The sequence below is a fragment of the Phoca vitulina genome, unplaced genomic scaffold (genome assembly GCF_004348235.1).
Source record: "Phoca vitulina isolate PV1807 unplaced genomic scaffold, GSC_HSeal_1.0 scaffold82, whole genome shotgun sequence".
NCBI classification, from domain to species: domain Eukaryota; kingdom Metazoa; phylum Chordata; class Mammalia; order Carnivora; family Phocidae; genus Phoca; species Phoca vitulina.
The window spans coordinates 5,512,903-5,531,932 of NW_022589785.1; the positions used below are offsets into that span (position 1 = coordinate 5,512,903).

At 41.7% G+C, this 19,030-nt stretch overlaps 1 protein-coding gene across 2 annotated transcripts in view; it reads right to left on the reverse strand.

Moving 5' to 3' along the window:
• Positions 1-15,380, reverse strand: part of PISD (phosphatidylserine decarboxylase) — a 50,592-nt gene extending 35,212 nt beyond the window's left edge. Inside the window, exons 1-2 of one of the 2 annotated variants that reach the window (XM_032395194.1) lie at positions 15,291-15,380; positions 5,155-5,234 (exon numbers count right to left, since the gene is read on the reverse strand). In XM_032395194.1, the coding sequence (XP_032251085.1) occupies positions 5,155-5,234; positions 15,291-15,355 (145 nt within the window). In that variant the 5' untranslated portion in view covers positions 15,356-15,380. The remainder of the gene's footprint in view (positions 1-5,154; positions 5,235-15,290) is intronic. The other variant, XM_032395195.1, reaches the window with a different exon arrangement.
• Positions 15,381-19,030: the final 3,650 nt, after the last annotated feature.

Below are 19,030 nucleotides of genomic sequence, written 5' to 3' on the forward strand. Positions count from 1 at the left end.
GACAAAGAAAAACTAAAGGAATTTGCAAACACGAAACCAGCCCTACAAGAAATATTGAAAGGGGTCCTCTAAGCAAAGAGAGAGCCTAAAAGCAACATAGACCAGAAAGGAACACAGACAATATACAGTAACAGTCACCTTACAGGCAATACAATGGCGCTAAATTCATATCTTTCAATAGTTACCCTGAATGTAAATGGCTAAATGCCCCAATCAAAAGACACGGGCTATCAGATTGGATTAAAAAACAAGTCCCATCAATATGCTGTCTGCAAGAGACTCATTTTAGACCCAAAGACACCCCCAGATTGAAAGTGAGGGGGTGGAAAACCATTTACCATGCTAATGGACACCAAAGAAAGCTGGGGTGGCAATCCTTATATCAGACAAAATAGATTTTAAACCAAAGACTGTAATAAGAGATGAGGAAGGATACTATATCCTACTTAAAGGGTCTATCCAACAAGAAGATCTAACAATCGTAAATATCTATGCCCCTAACATGGGAGCAGCCAATTATATAAGGCAATTAATAACAAAAGCAAAGAAACACATTGACAACAATACAATAATAGTCGGGGACTTTAACACCCCCCTCACTGACATGGACAGATCATCTAAGCAAAAGATCAACAAGGAAATAAAGACTTTAAATGACACACTGGATCAAATGGACTTCACAGACATATTCAGAACATTCCATCCCAAAGCAACGGAATACACATTCTTCTCTAGTGCCCATGGAACATTCTCCAGAATAGATCACATCCTAGGTCACAAATCAGGTCTCAACCGGTACCAAAAGATTGGGATCGGGGCGCCTGGGTGGCTCAGTCGTTAAGCGTCTGCCTTCGGCTCAGGTCATGATCCCAGGGTCCTGGGATCGAGCCCCGCATCGGGCTCCCTGTTAGCGGGAAGCCTGCTTCTCCCTCTCCCACTCCCCCTGCTTGTGTTCCCTCTCTCGCTGTGTCTCTCTCTGTCAAAAAAATAAATAAAATCTTTAAAAAAAAAAAAAAAAAAAGACTGGGATCATTCCCTGCATATTTTCAGACCACAATGCTTTGAAACTAGAACTCAATCACAAGAGGAAAGTCGGAAAGAACTCAAATACATGGAAGCTAAAGAACATCCTACTAAAGAATGAGTGGGTCAACCAGGAAATTAAAGAAGAATTAAAAAAATTCCTGGAAACCAATGAAAATGAAAACACAACTATTCAAAATCTTTGGGATGCAGCAAAGGCAGTCCTAAGACGAAAGTATATAGCAATACAAGCCTTTCTCAAGAAACAAGAAAGGTCTCAAATACACAGCCTAACCCTACACCTAAAGGAGCTAGAGAAAAAACAGCAAATAAAGCCTAAATCCAGCAGGAGAAGAGAAATAATAACGATCAGAGCAGAAATCAATGAAACAGAAACTAAAAGAACAGTAGAACAGATCAACGAAACTAGGAGCTGGTTCTTTGAAAGAATTAACAAGATTGATAAACCCCTGGCCAGACTTATCAAAAAGAAAAGAGAAATGACCCAAATCAACAAAATCATGAATGAAAGAGGAGAGATCACGACCAACACCAAAGAAATACAAACAATTATAAGAACATATTATGAGCAACTCTATGCCAGCAAATTAGATAACCTGGAAGAAATGGATGCATTCCTAGAGATGTATCAACTACCAAAACTGAACCAGGAAGAAATAGAAAACCGTAACAGACCTATAACCACTAAGGAAATTGAAGCAGTCATCAAAAATCTCCCAACAAACAGAAGCCGAGGGCCAGATGGCTTCCAGGGGAATTCTACCAAACATTTAAAGAAGAATTAATACCTATTCTTCTGAAACTGTTCCAAAAAATAGAAATGGAAGGAAAACTTCCAAACTCGTTTTATGAGGCCACCATTACCTTGATCCCAAAACCAGACAAAGACCCCATCAAAAAGGAGAATTACAGACCAATATCCTTGATGAACATGGATGCAAAAATTCTCACCAAAATACTAGCCAATAGGATCCAACAGTACATTAAAAGGATTATTCACCACCAAGTGGGATTTACCCCTGGGCTGCAAGGTTGGTTCAACATCCGCAAATCAATCAACATGATACATTAACAAAAGAAAGAACAAGAATCACATGAGCCTCTCAATAGATGCAGAAAAAGCATCTGACAAAGTATAGCATCCTTTCTTGATCAAAACTCTTCAAAGTATAGGGATAGAGGATACATACCTCAATATCATAAAAGCCATCTATGAAAAACCCACAGTGAATATCATTCTCAATGGGGAAAAACTTGAGAGCTTTCCCCCTAAGGTCAGGAATGCAGCAGGGATGTCCACTATCACCACTGCTATTCAACACCGTATTAGAAGTCCTAGCCACAGCAATCAGACAACAAAAAGAAATCAAAGGCATCCAAATCGGCAAAGAAGAAGTCAAACTCTCACTCTTTGCAGATGATATGATACTTTATGTGGGAAACCCAAAAGACTCCACCCCAAAACTGCTAGAACTCATACAGGAATTCAGTAAAGTGGGAGGATATAAAATCAATGCACAGAAATCAGTGGCATTTCTATACACCAACCACAAGACAGAAGAAAGAGAAATTAAGGAGTCGATCCCATTTACAATTGCACCCAAAACCATAAGATACTTAGGAATAAATCCAACCAAAGACGCAAAGGATCTGTACTCAGAAAACTAGAAAATACTCATGAAAGAAATTGAGGAAGACACAAAGAAATGGAAAAACGTTCCATGCTCATGGATTGGAAGAACAAATATTGTGAAGATGTCACTGCTACCTAGAGCAATCTACACATTCAATGCAATCCATCAAAATACCATCAACTTTTTTCAAAGAAATGGAACAAATAATCCTAAAATTTGTATGGAACCAGAAAAGACCCCGAATAGCCAGAGGAATGTTGAAAAAGAAAAGCAAAGCTGGCGACATCACAATTCTGGACTTCCAGCTCTATTACAAAGCCCTCATCATCAAGACAGTATGGTACTGGCACAAAAACAGACATATAGATCAACGGAAGAGAATAGAGAGCCCAGAAATGGACCCTCAACTCTATGGTCAACTAATCTTCGACAAAGCAGGAAAGAATGTCCAATGGAAAAAAGACAGTCTCTTCAACAAATGGTGTTGGGAAAATTGGACAGCCACATGCAGAAGAATGAAACTGGACCATTTCCTTACACCACACACAAAAATAGACTCCAAATGGTTGAAAGACCTCAATGTGAGACAGGAGTCCATCAAAATCCTAAAGGAGAACACAGGCAGCAACCTCTTCGACCTCAGCCACAGCAACTTCTTCCTAGAAACATCGCCAAAGGCAAGGGAAGCAAGGGCAAAAATGAACTATTGGGACTTCATCAAGATAAAAAGCTTTTGCAAAGCAAAAGAAACAGTCAACAAAACCAAAAGACAAACGACAGAATGGGAGAAGATATTTGCAAATGACATATCAGATAAAGGCTAGTATCCAAAATCTACAAAGAACTTATCAAACTCAACACCCAAAGAACAAAGAATCCAATCAAGAAATGGGCAGAAGACATGAACAGACATGTTTCCAAAGACGACATCCAAATGGCCAACAGACATGAAAAAGTGCTCAACATGGCTCAGCATCAGGAAAATCCAAATCAAAACCTCAATGAGATACCACCTCACACCAGTCAGAATGGCTAAAACTAACAAGTCAGGAAACGACAGATGTTGGTGGGGATGCGGAGAAAGGGGAACCCTCCTACACTGTTGGTGGGAATGCAAGCTGGTGCAACCACTCTGGAAAACAGTATGGAGGTTCCTCAAAAAGTTGAAAATAGAGCTACCATACGATCCAGCAATTGCACTACTGGGTATTTACCCCAAAGATACAAATGTAGGGATCCGAAAGGGTACGTGCACCCCGATGTTTATAGCAGCAATGTCCACAATAGCCAAACTGTGGAAAGAGCCAAGATGTCCATCGACAGATGAATGGATAAAGAAGATGTGGTATATATATATAATGGAATATTATGCAGCCATCTAAAAGAATGAGATCTTGCCATTTGCAACGACGTGGATGGAACTGGAGGGTGTTATGCTGAGCAAAATAAGTCAAACAGAGAAAGACATGTATCACATGACCTCACTGATATGAGGAATTCTTAATCTCAGGAAACAAACTGAGGGTTGTTGGAGTGGGGGGGGGGGAGGGGGAGGGATGGGGTGGCTGGGTGACAGACATTGGGGAGGGTATGTGCTATGGTGAGCGCTGTGAATTGTGCAAGACTGTTGAATCACAGATCTGTACCTCTGAAACAAATAATGCAATGTATGTTAAGAAAAAAAAAAGATGATAGCAGGAGAGGAAGAATGAAGGGGGGGCAATCGGAGGGGGAAACGAACCATGAAAGACGATGGACTCTGAAAAACAAACTGAGGGTTCTATAGGGGAGGGGGGATGGAGGATGGGCTGGCCTGGTGATGGGTATTAAAGAGGGCACGCTCTGCATGGAGCACTGGGTGTTATGCACAAACAATGAATCACGGAACACTACATCAAAAACTAATGATGTAATGTATGGTGATTAACATAACAGTAAAAAATTTTTTTAAAAAAGGATATCTAGATAATAAAGACAAGACATTTTCATACAGGTTCAAATGGCTGCTTACAAAATCAAAGTTCATAATCCACAGTTTTGGTGAGGGTGTGGGGAACTGATGTACTCACGAGCACCTCCTGCTCATATGCATGTAAGCTGGAACAACCCTCTTTGAAGAGCAATCTGACCTAAATACCAACTTGTAAAATACATAAATCTTTTGATCCCGCAATTCTAGCTCTACAAATTTATCCTGAAGCTGCACTAAGATGTGTTACCACAGAAATGTCTATACTAGAAAAAGCCTAGAAACAACTTACATGTCCGACACCAAATGGTAGTCATTCAACAACTAGGCAGCCAGTAAAAACGATGTGCTCCAGGGATAACTACATGCCAGACATTCTAAGCACCCCACAGATATAAGGTCATTTAATTCTACTAACAACCCCATGAAATAGGAGCTGTTTATCCCAGTGTACTGATAGCAAACTGAAGCACAGAGAGGCCAGCGTCACTTCTAATTGCTACTTACTTGTATAGAAGCCTCTGACAGGCAGCTTCCTTAAGGAGTGTAGGAAGTGGCTCACGGCAGTGTTCTCACAGTGAAGGAGGCTATAATCAAGCAAAAATAAACTGTTAAACATTTATTTAAAAAAAAAATTTTTTTAAGTAGACTCCATGCCCAGCATGGAATCCAACATGGGGCTTGAACTCACAACCCTGAGGATCAAGACCTGAGCTGAGATCAAGAGTCAGCTGCTTAACTGACTGAGCTACCCAGGCGCCCCTATCTTAAAATTATTTTTAAGATTTTATTTATTTATTTGAGAGAGAGAGAGAGAGAGAGAGAGAGAGCACACAAGGTGGGGGAGGGGTTCCTCTCCCTCTGCCCCTCCCCCCACTTGTGCTCGCTCTTTCTCTCTCGCTCTCCCTCAAATAAAATCTTAAAAAAAAATTCTTTAGGGATGCCTGGGTGGTTCAGTCAGTTAAGCGTCTGCCTTTGGCTCAGGTTATGATCCCAGGGTCCTGGGATGAGTCCCACATCGGGCCCCTTGCTCAGCAGGGAGCCTGCTGCTCCCCCTGCTTGTGTGCTCTCTCTCTCTCTCTCTGACAAATAAATAAATATGTATCTTTTTAAATTCTTTAAAAAAAATGTTGGGGTCCCTGGGTGGCTCAGTCAGTTAAGTGGCTGACTTTGACTCATGTCATGATCCCAGGGTCAGGCTCCCCACTCAGCAAGGAGTCTGTTTCTCCCTCTCCCTCTGCCCCTCCCCCTGCTCCTACTCACTGGCTCTCTCTCTCTCTCTCTCAAATAAATAAAATCTTTAAAAAAATTTTTTAGGCGCACCTGGGTGGCTCAGTCATTAAGCGTCTGCCTTTAGCTCAGGTCGTGATCCCAGGGTCCCGGGATTGAGGATCCCTGCTCGGCAGGAAGCCTGCTTCTCCCTCTCCCTCTCCCCCTGCTTGTGTTCCTGCTCTCGCTGTGTCTCTCTCTGTCAAATAAATAAATAAAATCTAAAAAAAAAAATTTTTTTTAAATGTGGATCAACTGGCAAAACTTGAATACAATGTATAGATTCAATAAGTCTTATATCAATGTTAATTTCTTAGTTTTGACCACTGTACTATGGTTGTGTGAGAAAATGATCTTGTAGGAAAAAGGCTGAAGTTCATAGTAAAGGAATGTCAAATCTATAACTTTCTCTCAAGTGTTCTAGGGAAAAAAAAAATATATATATATATATACACACACACATACACATAAAGAGGGGAGAGGGAGAGGAAGGGAGAAGAGTAAAGCAAATGCAATCAACATTTGGGGAATCTGGGTAAACAGAATTTGGGAATTTTATTATTTTTATAACTTTTCTGTAAGTCTGAAACTATTTCACAATAAAGCTATTTTTTCTTAATTAAGCATAAAATTATAATAGGCAGTAATTCAGCACTCTTACACGAAGCCGTATGTTTCCATACCACAAAAGAACAACTGTACACAGCCTTGTAAACATCTAACCCCTACTCATTAAAGACTCTAATACTGGTAGCTGAAACTTTAAATTTTAAATGTTTAGCCTGGAAAAAAAATGACACAAAAAAACCACGTGGAACTATTCTAATATACTTGAAGTCTGGAAGGCTCACTTAATTTAGAATTTTTGAATTCTCTTTTGTGGCTAACTTTGCTATTTTGTCAAGCTAGTTTGACAGAGTGAATGGGTTTCAAGCCTTCTCAGAAAAAAATTACCAACAACTTTCACAGCTTTCCACGCTAAGAAAACATTATTTCTGATTCAGTTTGTTTCTCTTTGTTTCACCTTCACCCAGGGAAACTGGACAATTTCCCAGTGGCAATAAGTGACTGCCAGCAAGGAAAACATTCATGAACTTTTAGTTAAAAATTGGATCTCCCCTAACCAAAGAGCAAATATCTCCCTTTCAATTCAGATAGCACATCAGTTTCCCCAAAATTTAACCTGAAATCTAAAGTAAAGAAACTATGTCCTTGTCAGTAAGTGCTTCTTTTTCTGCTGCAGTTCTTTAGGATAGAAGCAATAATTAAATCAAACTGTCTACATTGCCACTTTTGTGGAAAACAGAACTGTGTGTATGACCTTCCTATGATAATATTTACTTTCATGGATATTTAGTAGTTATGTCTTATATTGATATCCTGCAAACATGATCAGATTTAGGCACCTTCATTTTTTTACTTGAAATTGACTTAAAAACACCCTCACAGCATGGTGCTAATTTGGCTAATGTGATGACTCTGATTCTCCAGTAGGCGAGTCAGATCTGTACGCAGAAAAAGTATGGGGCCATGATAATCACCACCACGAAGGACAGAGAGATAGATGTTCAGCTACTAACACAAAGAAGAGCAGTGTTTCAGAAGATGAATTTCTTTCAGCCCACTGAACAATGCTCATCTCTTAGACTAGAAACTCCCACTACAAAAGCTAAAAGCCTCAAACCCTGCTTTCCAAACAGAATTAGAACAAGAAGTATAAAAACTGACTAAAAGTACATTGTTGTGTTCTGTACACTGCTGTATTATGTGTTCCAGAATGAATGCTAAACCCCCCACCTAAAAGAATGTTTGCAGACTATTGAATCAGGCTTTTTTTCCCCCCCTTGGCTGGGGGAGGTATGAATCAGGGAGAATTGTCTATCCATTGGAACCAGACACACGGCACTCAGGTGGTTTCTCTTGCATGTGGGTCTTCCCCCTTGGCAGCCCTGCCCCAGAACACAGAGCTTGGCTCTCTTGTATGCTGCCTTAGCCCGAGCTCCTGGAAAAAAAAGCCCAGCAAATGCACCATTACACCAATTTGTCTTTTATTACTGGATCATTTCTATCTTCATATAAATCCTGTACTTTCTCCAATCTTACATAAACACTGTCCACCATGTATCCTTCTCTAGCTTCCACCCCACTTTTCTTTTCTCCTTCATAACAAACTCTTAAAAAGAGCTAGGTTCACTCTCAACCATAAAAAATCCTAGAAGAGAACACAGGCGGTAATTTCTCTGACATCAGCTGTAGCAACTTTGTTCTAGATAGGTCAAAAGCAAAAATAAACCACTGGGACTACATCAAAATAAAAAGCTTCTGCACAATGAAGGAAACAGTCAACAAAACTAAAAGGGAACCTATGGAATGGGAGAAGATATTTGCAAATGATATATCCAATAAAGGGTTAGTATCCAAAATATATAAAGAACTTATAAAACTCAACACCCAAATAACAAATAATCCAAATAAAAAATGGGCAGAAGACATGAGCAGACATTTCTCTAAAGAAGACATCCAGATGGCCAACATTCGTATGAAAAGGTGCTCATCATTTGTCATCAGGAAATGCAAATCAAAACTACAATGCAATATCACCTCATACCCATCAGAATGGCTAAAATCAACACAAGAAACAACAGGTGTTGACAAGGTTGTAAAAAGAAAAAGGAACCCTCTTGCACTGTTGGTGGGAATGCAAACTGGTGCAGCCACTGTGGAAAACAGTATGGAGGTTCCTCAAAAAGTTAAAAATAGAACTTATGATCCAGTAATCACACTACTGGATATTTACCCAAAAAATAAAAAACACTAATTCAAAGGAATATATGTACCCGTGTTTATAGCAGGATTATTTACAATGGCCAAGATATGGAAGCAGCCCAAATATCCATCCGATGAATGGTTAAAGAGGATGTGGTATGTGTGTATATATATGTATGTATATATACACACAACACACACATATACATACACACACATATATAATGGAATATTATTTAGCCATAAAAAAAGAATGAAATCTTGCCATTTGCAATGACATGGATGGAGCTACAGAGTATAATGCTAAGCGAAATAGGTCAGAAAAAGACAACAAATTATTTCACTCATATGTGGAATTTAAGAAACAAAACAAAAGAGCAGAGGGCAAAAAAAGAAAAAGAGAGAGACTAACCAAGAAACAGACTCTTTATAACTACAAAGAACAAACTGATAGTCACCAGAGGGGAGGAGGGTGGAGGGATGAGTTAAATAGGTGATGGGGATTAAGGAGTGCACTTGTGATGAGCATCATGTGTTGCATGAAACTGTTGAATCATTATATTGTACATTTGAAACTAATATAACACTGTATGTTAACTAACTGGAATTAAAATAAAAACTTAAAAAAGGGCGCCTGGGTGGCTCAGTCAGTTAACCATCTGCCTTTGGCTCAGGTCACGATCCTAGAGTCCTGGGATAGAGTCCCATGTCTGCTCCCTGCGCAGTGGGGGTCTGCTTCTCTGCCCCTCCCCTGGCTCGCACACGTTCTCTCTCTCTCTCTCTCAAATAAATAAAATCTTTAAAAAAAAAATAAAATAAAAACTTAACAACAAAAAAAAAGAGCTAGGTTCACTGTCACTACTTCCTCACTTCCCACCCTTTCTTAATCCTGTTGAACCAGGCTTTTGTTCCTATCCTGTCACCTCTTGTCAAGGTCACCAACAACCTCCGTGTTGCCAACACCAATGCATGTTTCTTGGGTCTCATATTATTTGACCTCTCACAGCAGCACCTGCCATAACTGATCCCTTTTTCTTTTTTTATTGAGGTATGACTGACATATAACATTGTTAGTCTCAAGCGTACAACATGAGTCAATACTTATATATATTGCAAAATGAGCACCACAGTAAGTCTAGTTAACGTATGTCGCCATACAGCTACAAAACTTTTTTTCTTGTGATGAGAACTTTTAAGATGGACTCTCTTAGCAACTTTCAAGTATGCCATACAATATTATTAACTATACATCCCCATGACTTATTTACTTTATAACTAGAAGTTTCTACCTCTTGATCTCATCATCCTTTCTCCTTCCTGAACCACATCTCTCACATGGCTTCTGGGACCCTGATTTTCCTCCTACCTCTCTGGTGTCTCCCTAACTTCAAACTGTTGCCATGCCCAATGTTCAGATCTCCTCTCTGTCTACACTCCTTCCTAGAGTTGCTCATCCAGTCCCCTGCCTTTATTTTTTTTTAATAATGTACAGTATAATAGTTTCAGGTGTACAATATAGTGATTCAACAATTCCATACATCACTCGGTGCACATCACAACAAATGCATGGCTTAATCCCCATCACCTATTTTACCCATCCCCCCAGTCACGTCTTTAAATAGCCAGATACTGATGATTCCCTCACTCCTAACCCTTCCTAACTCCCCCCTTCAACCTGCTCCTCCCCCGAGAGGTGTCCATCTGTGGTGAGACTACTCAGGTGTTTATCAGATCTACTTCTTCTCCCTGGACACCCAAAACATGGTGTTTCCCAGCTTCCTCTGCAGTAGGGTGTGACCACAGAACTTTGTTCTAACCATGTGAAGACCATTCAGGTTTCCCAGGCATCCACCTCCAGGCTTTCCCCTTCAGCCTGCTTGCTGCAGACAAAAATGCAGAACTTGGGAAGTCATGTACTAAAGACATCAGGAGCATCTTTGAATTACTGTTGCCCACTGATCAGGAGCACTCACTGGGACCTTACAAGATCAAGACATAAACTTACTGTGTTAAGTCAGAGATCCTGGGGTTTATCTGTTACCACAGCAACATTACTATAATACACCATCTCAGCAAAAGGTATCACCCTTCACAAAGCTACACAAATCAAAACCCTAAGATTCATTCTTACAGAAGTCCTTTCTTTCTCACTATCCATATTCAGTCCACTGCCAAGACAGGAAAACTTCCTTTAAAATATATTTTTATCTGCGTAGGGGTATCTGGCTGGTTCAGCTGGAAGAGCATGCAACTTGTTTTCGGGGTCGTGAGTTGAAGACCCACGCTGAGTGTAGAGAATACCAAAAAAATAAACTTAAAATGTGTGTGTGTGTGTGTGTGTGTGTGTGTGTGTATCTTTATCTGCCTATTTCTCACTGCCACCACCACTCACACCCAAGCCCAAGACAACTGATTCTCTTACCAGATGACTGTGAAGGCCTGTTCTCCAGTCTCCAGTTTTCATTCTTGGCCCTCTATATCCTATTCACCGCAAAACAACCAGAGTGATCTTTTCAAGATTTTATTTTATTTATTTGAGAGAGAGAGAGAGAGCATGAGAGGGGGGAGAGTCAGAGGGAGAAGCAGACTCCCCGCTGAGCAGGAAGCCTGATGCAGGACTTGATCCTGGGACTCCAGGATCATGACCTGAGCCGAAGGCAGTTGCTCAGACAACTGAGCCACCCAGGCGCCCCCAGAGTGATCTTTTCAAAACAGAAAATAAAACCAAACCCCATGTACTTGGTCCTTGCTGGATTCTCAGATATCCTGCTGTTTTCCATCTCCTCCTTACTCATTCCTGTTGCCACTCCTAGTACCCACAACTTTGCCTCTTCCCACACCCTTGCATTTGCTGTTTGTTCTACTGGGCACACCCTTCTATGTGACTCACTCCCTCATTAGTCAGTTCTCTGTGAAAAGGTTTCCTCCTGAGTTTGGCCTTCCTGACTACCATTGCCCCTATCAAGCACTAACCCTTTGATTACTTGCCTTTATTTTTTTTTATAGCACTTCTGGCTACCTGGAATGAACAGATTACATATATACATATATATGTGTGTGTGTATATAAGTGTATGTGTGTGTATATATATATACACATATATATATACCTCTACCTATTTGTTTACTGTCCATATCCCTTTTTTTTTAAGATTTTATTTATTTATTTGACAGGGAGAGAGAGAGAGAGAGAGAGCACAAGCGGGGGGAGCAGCAGGCAGAGGGAGAGGGAGAAGCAGGCTCCTTGCTGAGCAAGGAGCCTGATGCGGGGCTCGATCCTAGGACCCTGGGATGAGACCTGACCTGAAGGCAGACGCTTAACCATCTGAGCCACCCAGGTGCCCCAACTGCCCATATCCCTTGATGAACATAGGGGTCTGCGTGCCTTCACAATGAACTATGAACTCCAATCTCAATGGTGAGATTAAGCCCAGAGGAATGTATGGATAAGTTCAATCAGATGTCTCTTCTAGCTGGTGACTCATGCGGGCATCCTGCAAACAGGTTATTAAAGCCCATGAGTGAGCACACAAGTCTGATTGTATGGCTCACTGCCACTCACCAAAAGTGTGACTTTAGAAACGTAATTAATTCTAAGCCTCAATTTCTCCACCTGTAAAAACAGGATCTACCTCATTAAGATGACCTGAGACAATCATGAAAAACCAGCACCTAGTTACATATTACTATTATTTAAAGTAACAGAGTTCAGGGGCTCCTGGGTGGTTCAGTTGGTTAAGCATCTGCCTTCAGCTCAGGTCATGGTCCTGGGGTCCTGGGGTCCTGGGATCGAGCCCCAAGTCGGGCTCCCTGCTCAGAGGGGAACCTGCTTCCCCTTCTCCTCCCTGCTCGTGCTCTCTCTTGCTACCTCTCTCTCAAATGGATGGGTAAAATCTTTTTTTTTCTTTTAAAGATTTTATTTATCTATTTGACAGAGAGAGAGATAGCGAGAGCAGGAACACAAGCAGGGGGAGTGGGAGAGGGAGAAGCAGGCTTCCCGCCGAGCAGGGAGCCCGATGTGGGACTCGATCCCAGGACCCTGGGATCATGACCTGAGCCGAAGGCAGACACTTAACAACTGAGCCACCCAGGCGCCCTGGATGGGTAAAATCTTTAAAAATAAATAAATATGTAAAGTAACAGAGTTTATATTCAGGTGGCACAAACTGGGATGACTCTATCAATTGTCTATGACCAGGGGCACCTGGCTGGCTCAGTCAGTGGAACATGTGACTTGTGACCTCAGGGTTGTGAGTTCATACCCCACGTTGGGAGTAAAGATTACTTTAAAAAAAAAAAATTGTCTATGACCAATGTCCATGCTGGTTAGTCTGTGCCCATATTGTCATGGTTATAAAATCCTTTACCATCATCTCTGGTGGTGATGCTTTAACTGTAGTCCTTCTCTCTCTCCTTTCTGAAGTTATGAAAGCTCTCCTAAAAACAAACTGGCAGACCTTCTGAAGGCCTTATTCCACATTCTATCTTGTATTAGTGTTGAGTGTTTTCTCTCTCTTCTACTAAACTGCAAAGTTCTTTTAACACAAAGCCTATTCCAAATACTGTATCTTATAATTCCTCTCTTCCCTCCCTTCCCTCATGGTTCCTGGCACTGTGGTTTGCAGTGGTAGGAATACCATAAATATTTCTTTTTTTTTTTTTTAAGATTTTATTTATTTATTTGACAGAGAGAGAGACAGCAAGAGAGGGAACACAAGCAGGGGGAGTGGGAGAGGGAGAAGCAGGGAGCACAATGTGGGGCTCGATCCCAGAACTCCCACCGAGCAGGGAGCACAATGTGGGGCTCGATCCCAGAACCCTGGGATCATGACCTGAGCCGACAACTGAGCCACCCAGGCACCCCGGAATATCATAAATATTTCTGAATGAAAGTCTTGCATAAGCAACCACTACCTAGATACTCAGTCCATACTTACCTGAACCTAAGAATCATCTGAGGCACTTGCAGCCCCAAGCTACTACACCTATTGAATCCGAATTTGGCAGCAAGTTGGGGATATATCTGGGAATCTCAATTTCTAATAAACATCCACCCTATTATTTTATCAAACAAGTTTGGGAAACGTGGCCATTAATTATCACCCAAGATGTTGCTTTCTCTTTGTTCTATCACCTGCCACACATCACCCAGTTACTGAAAAACTGCAATACGAGGCTTCCATCTATATGTCTCAGACATGCTTTACTTAAAACTTAAGAAAATGCTGTCTTTTTGGTTTTTGTGTGTATCAATATATAATACCTTTGAAAATTAAAAGTTCTTATTGTGCCCAAATCCTCATCCCTTCCAACCACTGCACCTAAATCCAGTCTCATTTATCTCCATTGATACTAAAGTATGACTCCCCACCTCCAACCCTTTTTTTAATGATGGTGAGTGAGTACATCCTCCACATCATTTTAAAAAAATATCTGGAGTGTCATTTTTTTAGTCTTTTTAACTCATGACACAGGTTTGCTGAATTCATGGCTGACTCATAAACAGCACAGCTGGTATTAATATCAAATCAGAGACCCTCCAGCCCAAATCCCAACAGTTACCACATTGCAGAGCCCCCTCCTGAGAGAACTACACCATTTCTGAATAGTCAATGATAGGAGAGTAAAGCTTTCATGGTAAGGCCAATCACAGTTTCTATTCCCTCTCAGTCCAAATCCAGTGTCCTTTTACTTCCCCAAATTAAAATAACAGGTCACCACGACCTCTGGTCACAGAGCAAGTTTTGGTTAACGCTGCCAAAATTAACCCTGCCGGAAAAACAAAAATCACCGTGCGTCTCCCAAACCCTCGCTCTTTGAAATGACAACAAGCAGCCAACTCTGAGTCATAGCTACCAGCATTTTAAACCATCTTCCAGGAGTCCAAATGCTCCCAAGCTATTTCTGAATAATAAATGCCCTCATGGGGTCCATGCATGAGAGAGAGAGGTCAGGGTCCTGGCTCTGCTACTAACTAGCTGGGTAAAACTGAGCAGGTCCCTCTCCCACTCAAGGCCTCAATTTCGCCAATTCGAAAATCAGCTGGATTTAGATGATCCCTCAGATCTCTTCCAATTCTAAGAACCTAAGAGGTGGGAGTCAGTCCCCAGAATAACCAAGACCCTAATTCCTTATAGACTATTTGAGATTACCGAATCCAACCTCTTGATTCAAAGACCAAGGCTCTGAAACGAAAGCCCCCGACTTCCAGTCCAAAGCTCTTCCCACATCTCACTGCCGTTCCAGAAACACAAACCCCGAAAGGGGCGTCCAGCCCAGCCTCGACTCTAGTGGAGGGCACGCAGCCTATTTCATCTGTTTTGTTTGGGATTTTTGTTGTTGTTGTTGTTGTTGTTTGGTCCCTTCTGCACTTCCACCTAGCTGGAAAGGGCAAAGCGAGAGCGCTTAGGCCAGACCCTAAATAAATCCCGACCTCCCTACGCGCCGACAGTCGCACCTGCTCCCGAGCTCTACGTGAAGGTGGATGGCTCAGTCTTCACCCGACCTCTCCTTAGGGAGCCCGCAAAAGAGAAACGATTTTTCCCTCCCAGCACTCCGGCTCGGCCCAGGCCGCCTCCCACCCCGAGACAGCCTCCCCAGACAGTATACCTGCTCCGCCACGGCTCGATCCCGCGCAGCAACCTCAGGAACTGCCGCCGCACGGACGTCGCCATCTTGTCTCCTCCTTCTTAGCGGGCCACGCCCCCTTTCCACACTTGTGGCGCATGCGTGTGACGTTACGAGCATAGAGCTCACAGGACCAATGAGGAACGCGGTGGGCTGTGGGCGGAGACGGCTAAGCTCCTCCCTACGGCTGCTCCCCGCCCCATCAGCCCAGCTCTTTGGGCACCTCCAGAGCCACGTTGGGTAGGTTCCTGCTGTGCTAAATCGGGGCCTCGGTGCAATGTCGCTAGTCCTCTTTCTTCCCACTGTCGTACGTTTCCTCATGCGCCTGGAAAATGAGTCACCCAAAATCTGAGAATGTATCAACTTAGCCAATTCCCTTATTTACATATGGAGAAGCTAAGAGCATCCACCCTCGGCTACCATTTATTCCGCGCTTCCTAAGTTCCAGGCTCTGTTCTGAGCACTTTGCGTGCACGGTGTCTCGTTCTTACTTTCCCAAACTGGAGAAATACAGCTCCATTTTTTCCTCCCCGAGTCTGCTAATCACAGTTGTCTTCACCAGACGTTTGACACAAGAGGATATATTGCCTGATGCCCGCAATTATTTCTGTGTGGTTATTTAAGCTCGGCTAGTACACAATCAGCCCCTCCAGGGAGCCTAACAGGCATCAGGTTTCCTGTTGGAGGTGAGACGCCTGCTTCTATGGGCCTTTAAAATATGAGAGGGAAAATAAAAAGTATAGAATTAGTTTTACTATTCAAGTGAGACTAGTAACTCAAAAGGGGAGGGGCGGGGTTATTTCAAAATAAAGTGCATTTGGGAAAACTGAAATATCCACGTGCAAAAGAATGAAGTGAACCCTTAACTTATACCATATACAAAAAGTAACTCAAAATAAATCAAAGACCTAAACTTAAGAACTAAAACTATAAAACTTTTTTTTATTTGAGAGAGAGCAAGAGAGAGCATGAGAGGGAAGGAGAGGCAGAGGGAGAGGGAGAAGCAGACTACCTGCTGAGCAGGGAGGTGGGGAGTGGGGCTCTGGGGTCATGACCTGAGCCCAAGATAGACGCTTAACTGACTGAGCCACCCCAGAGCCCCAAACTATAAACCTCTTAAAAGAAAATATAAGGGAAACCTTCATGACTTTGGACTCGATAATTTTTTGAGTATAACACCAAAACGCAGGCAACAACAACAAAATAGTATCAATTGAACCTAATCAAAATTAAAACTTTTGTGTACCAAAGGACACTATCAAGAAACTCAAAGATAACCCACAGAAAGTGAGAATATCTGATAAGCATCTAATATCCAGAATATATAAAGAACTTCTAAAACTCAATGATAAAAAACAAACAACCCCATTAAAAAATGGACAAAAAATGAGCAGTCATTTCTCCAAAAAAATCATGCAAATGGCTAATAAGATGCTCAACATCACTAGTCATTAGGGAAATGCACATCAAAACCACAATGAGATACCAACTTCACATCTGCACATATTAGAATGATTATACATTTTTTAAAATGGAAAATAACAAGTGTTGGTAAGAATGTGGAAAACCTAGAATCCTTGTGCATTGCTAGTGTCAAGGTAAAATGGTACAGCCACTATGGAAAACAATTTAGTAATTCCTCAAAAAGTTAAACACAGAACTATCGTATGATCCAGCAATTTCACTCCTACGTATATACCCAAAAGAACTTAAAGCAGGAACTCAGATACTTGTACACCAATGTTTATAGCAGCAGTATTCACAATAGCCAGAAAGCGGATTTATAGACAAATGGATAAACAAAATGTGATCAATCCATATAATGGAATATTATTCAGTGATAAAAAAGGGGTGAAGTATCAATACATGCTACAACACGTATTAACTTTAAAAACATTATGGTAAGTAAATTAGCCAGACACCAAAGGACAAATATTGTATGATGCCACATGAAGTACCTAGAATGGCAAATTTATAAACAGAAAGTAGAATAGAGGTTACCAGAAGCTGAGAGGAGGGGAGATTGGAAAGTTGATGGGTACAAAGTTTCTGTTCGGGATGATGAAAAAGTTCTAGAAATAGTGGCAATTGTTGTCTAACATTGTGAATATACTTGATGTCACTGAAGTGTACACTTAAAAATGTTATGTATACTTTATCACAATTAAAAAAAAAAAGTCAGTTGATGGGGCTCCTGGGTGGCTCCATTGGTTGGGCATCTGCCTTTCACTCAGGTTATGATCTCAGGGTCCTGGGATCGAACCCTGAGTCTGGCTCCCTGCTCAGCGAGGAGTCCGCTTCTCCCTCTTCCTCTGCCTCCCCTCCTTCCCCACTGCTCATGTTCTCTCAAATAAATAAATACAATCTTAAAAATAAATAAATAAATAATAAAAAGTCAGTTGATAACAAATGTTGAGAAGAATATGTATGGAGAAATCACAACCTTCACACTCCGCTGGTGGGAATGTGAAAAGATGCGATCTCTTTGGAAAACAATCTGGCAATCTCTCAACAATTAACCATAGAGTTACCACCAGATGTCCCAGCACTTCCACTTGTAGGAATATACCCAAGAGAAATGAAAATATATGTCCACACAAAAACCTGTACACAAATGTTTATAGCAGCATTGTTCATAACATCCAAAAGGTAGAAACAGCACAAATGTCCATCAAATGACATAGATATGGAATGGATAAGCAAAATACGGTGCGTCCATACAATGAAATATTATTTGGCAATTAAAAGAAATTAAGTACTGATAGATGTTACAACATGGTTGAACCTAGAAAACATTAAGCTGAAAAAAAAATTATGCTAAGTGAAAGAAGCCAATTACAAAAGTCCACATATTAGGGGTGCCTAGGTAGCTCAGTCCGTTAAGTATTTGACTTCAGGTTGGGTCATGATCTCAGGAGTTCTGGGATCCAGCCCTGCATCAGGCTCTCTGCTTGGTGGGGAGTCTGCTTCTCCTTCTCCCTCTGTCCCTCCCCCTGCTCGTGCTCTCTCTGTCTCTCTCTCTCAAATAAATAAATGAAATCTTTAAAAAAAAAAAGTCTAGGGGCACCCGGGTGGCTCAGTCGGTTAAGCGTCTGCCTTCGGCTCGGGTCATGATCCTGGGGTCCTGGGATTGAGCCCCGTGTCAGGCTCCCTGCTCAGTGGGGAGCCTGCTTCTCCTTCTCCCTCTGCCCCTCCCCCTGCCTGTGCTCTCTCTCAAATAAATACTTTTTTTTTAAGATTTTTATTTATTTGACAGAGAGAGAGACACAGCAAGAGAGGGAACACAAGCAGGGGGAGTGGGAGAGGGAGAAGCAGGTTCCCCGCTGAGCAGGGAGCCCGATACGGGGCTCAATCCCAGGACCCCAGGATCATGACCCGAGCCGAAGGCAGACGCCCAACCGACTGAGCCACCCAGGCGCCCCTAAATAAATAAATTCTTAAAAAAAAAAAAAAGCCTACAGATTATTTGATTCCATTCATAGGAAAATCCAGAATAGGGAAATCCATGGAGACAGAAAGTAGATTACTCATTGCTTAGGGCTGGGGAGGTGGAAATGGGGGACATAGGATAGCTAAAGGGTGTGGGGTTTCTTTTTGGGGTGATGAAATGTAATTCATTATCGTGATGGTTGCACAATCCCTGTGGCTATACTAAAAACCATTGGGTTGTACACTTAAAATGGGTGAGTTATATGGATATACCACATTTGTCTATCCATTCA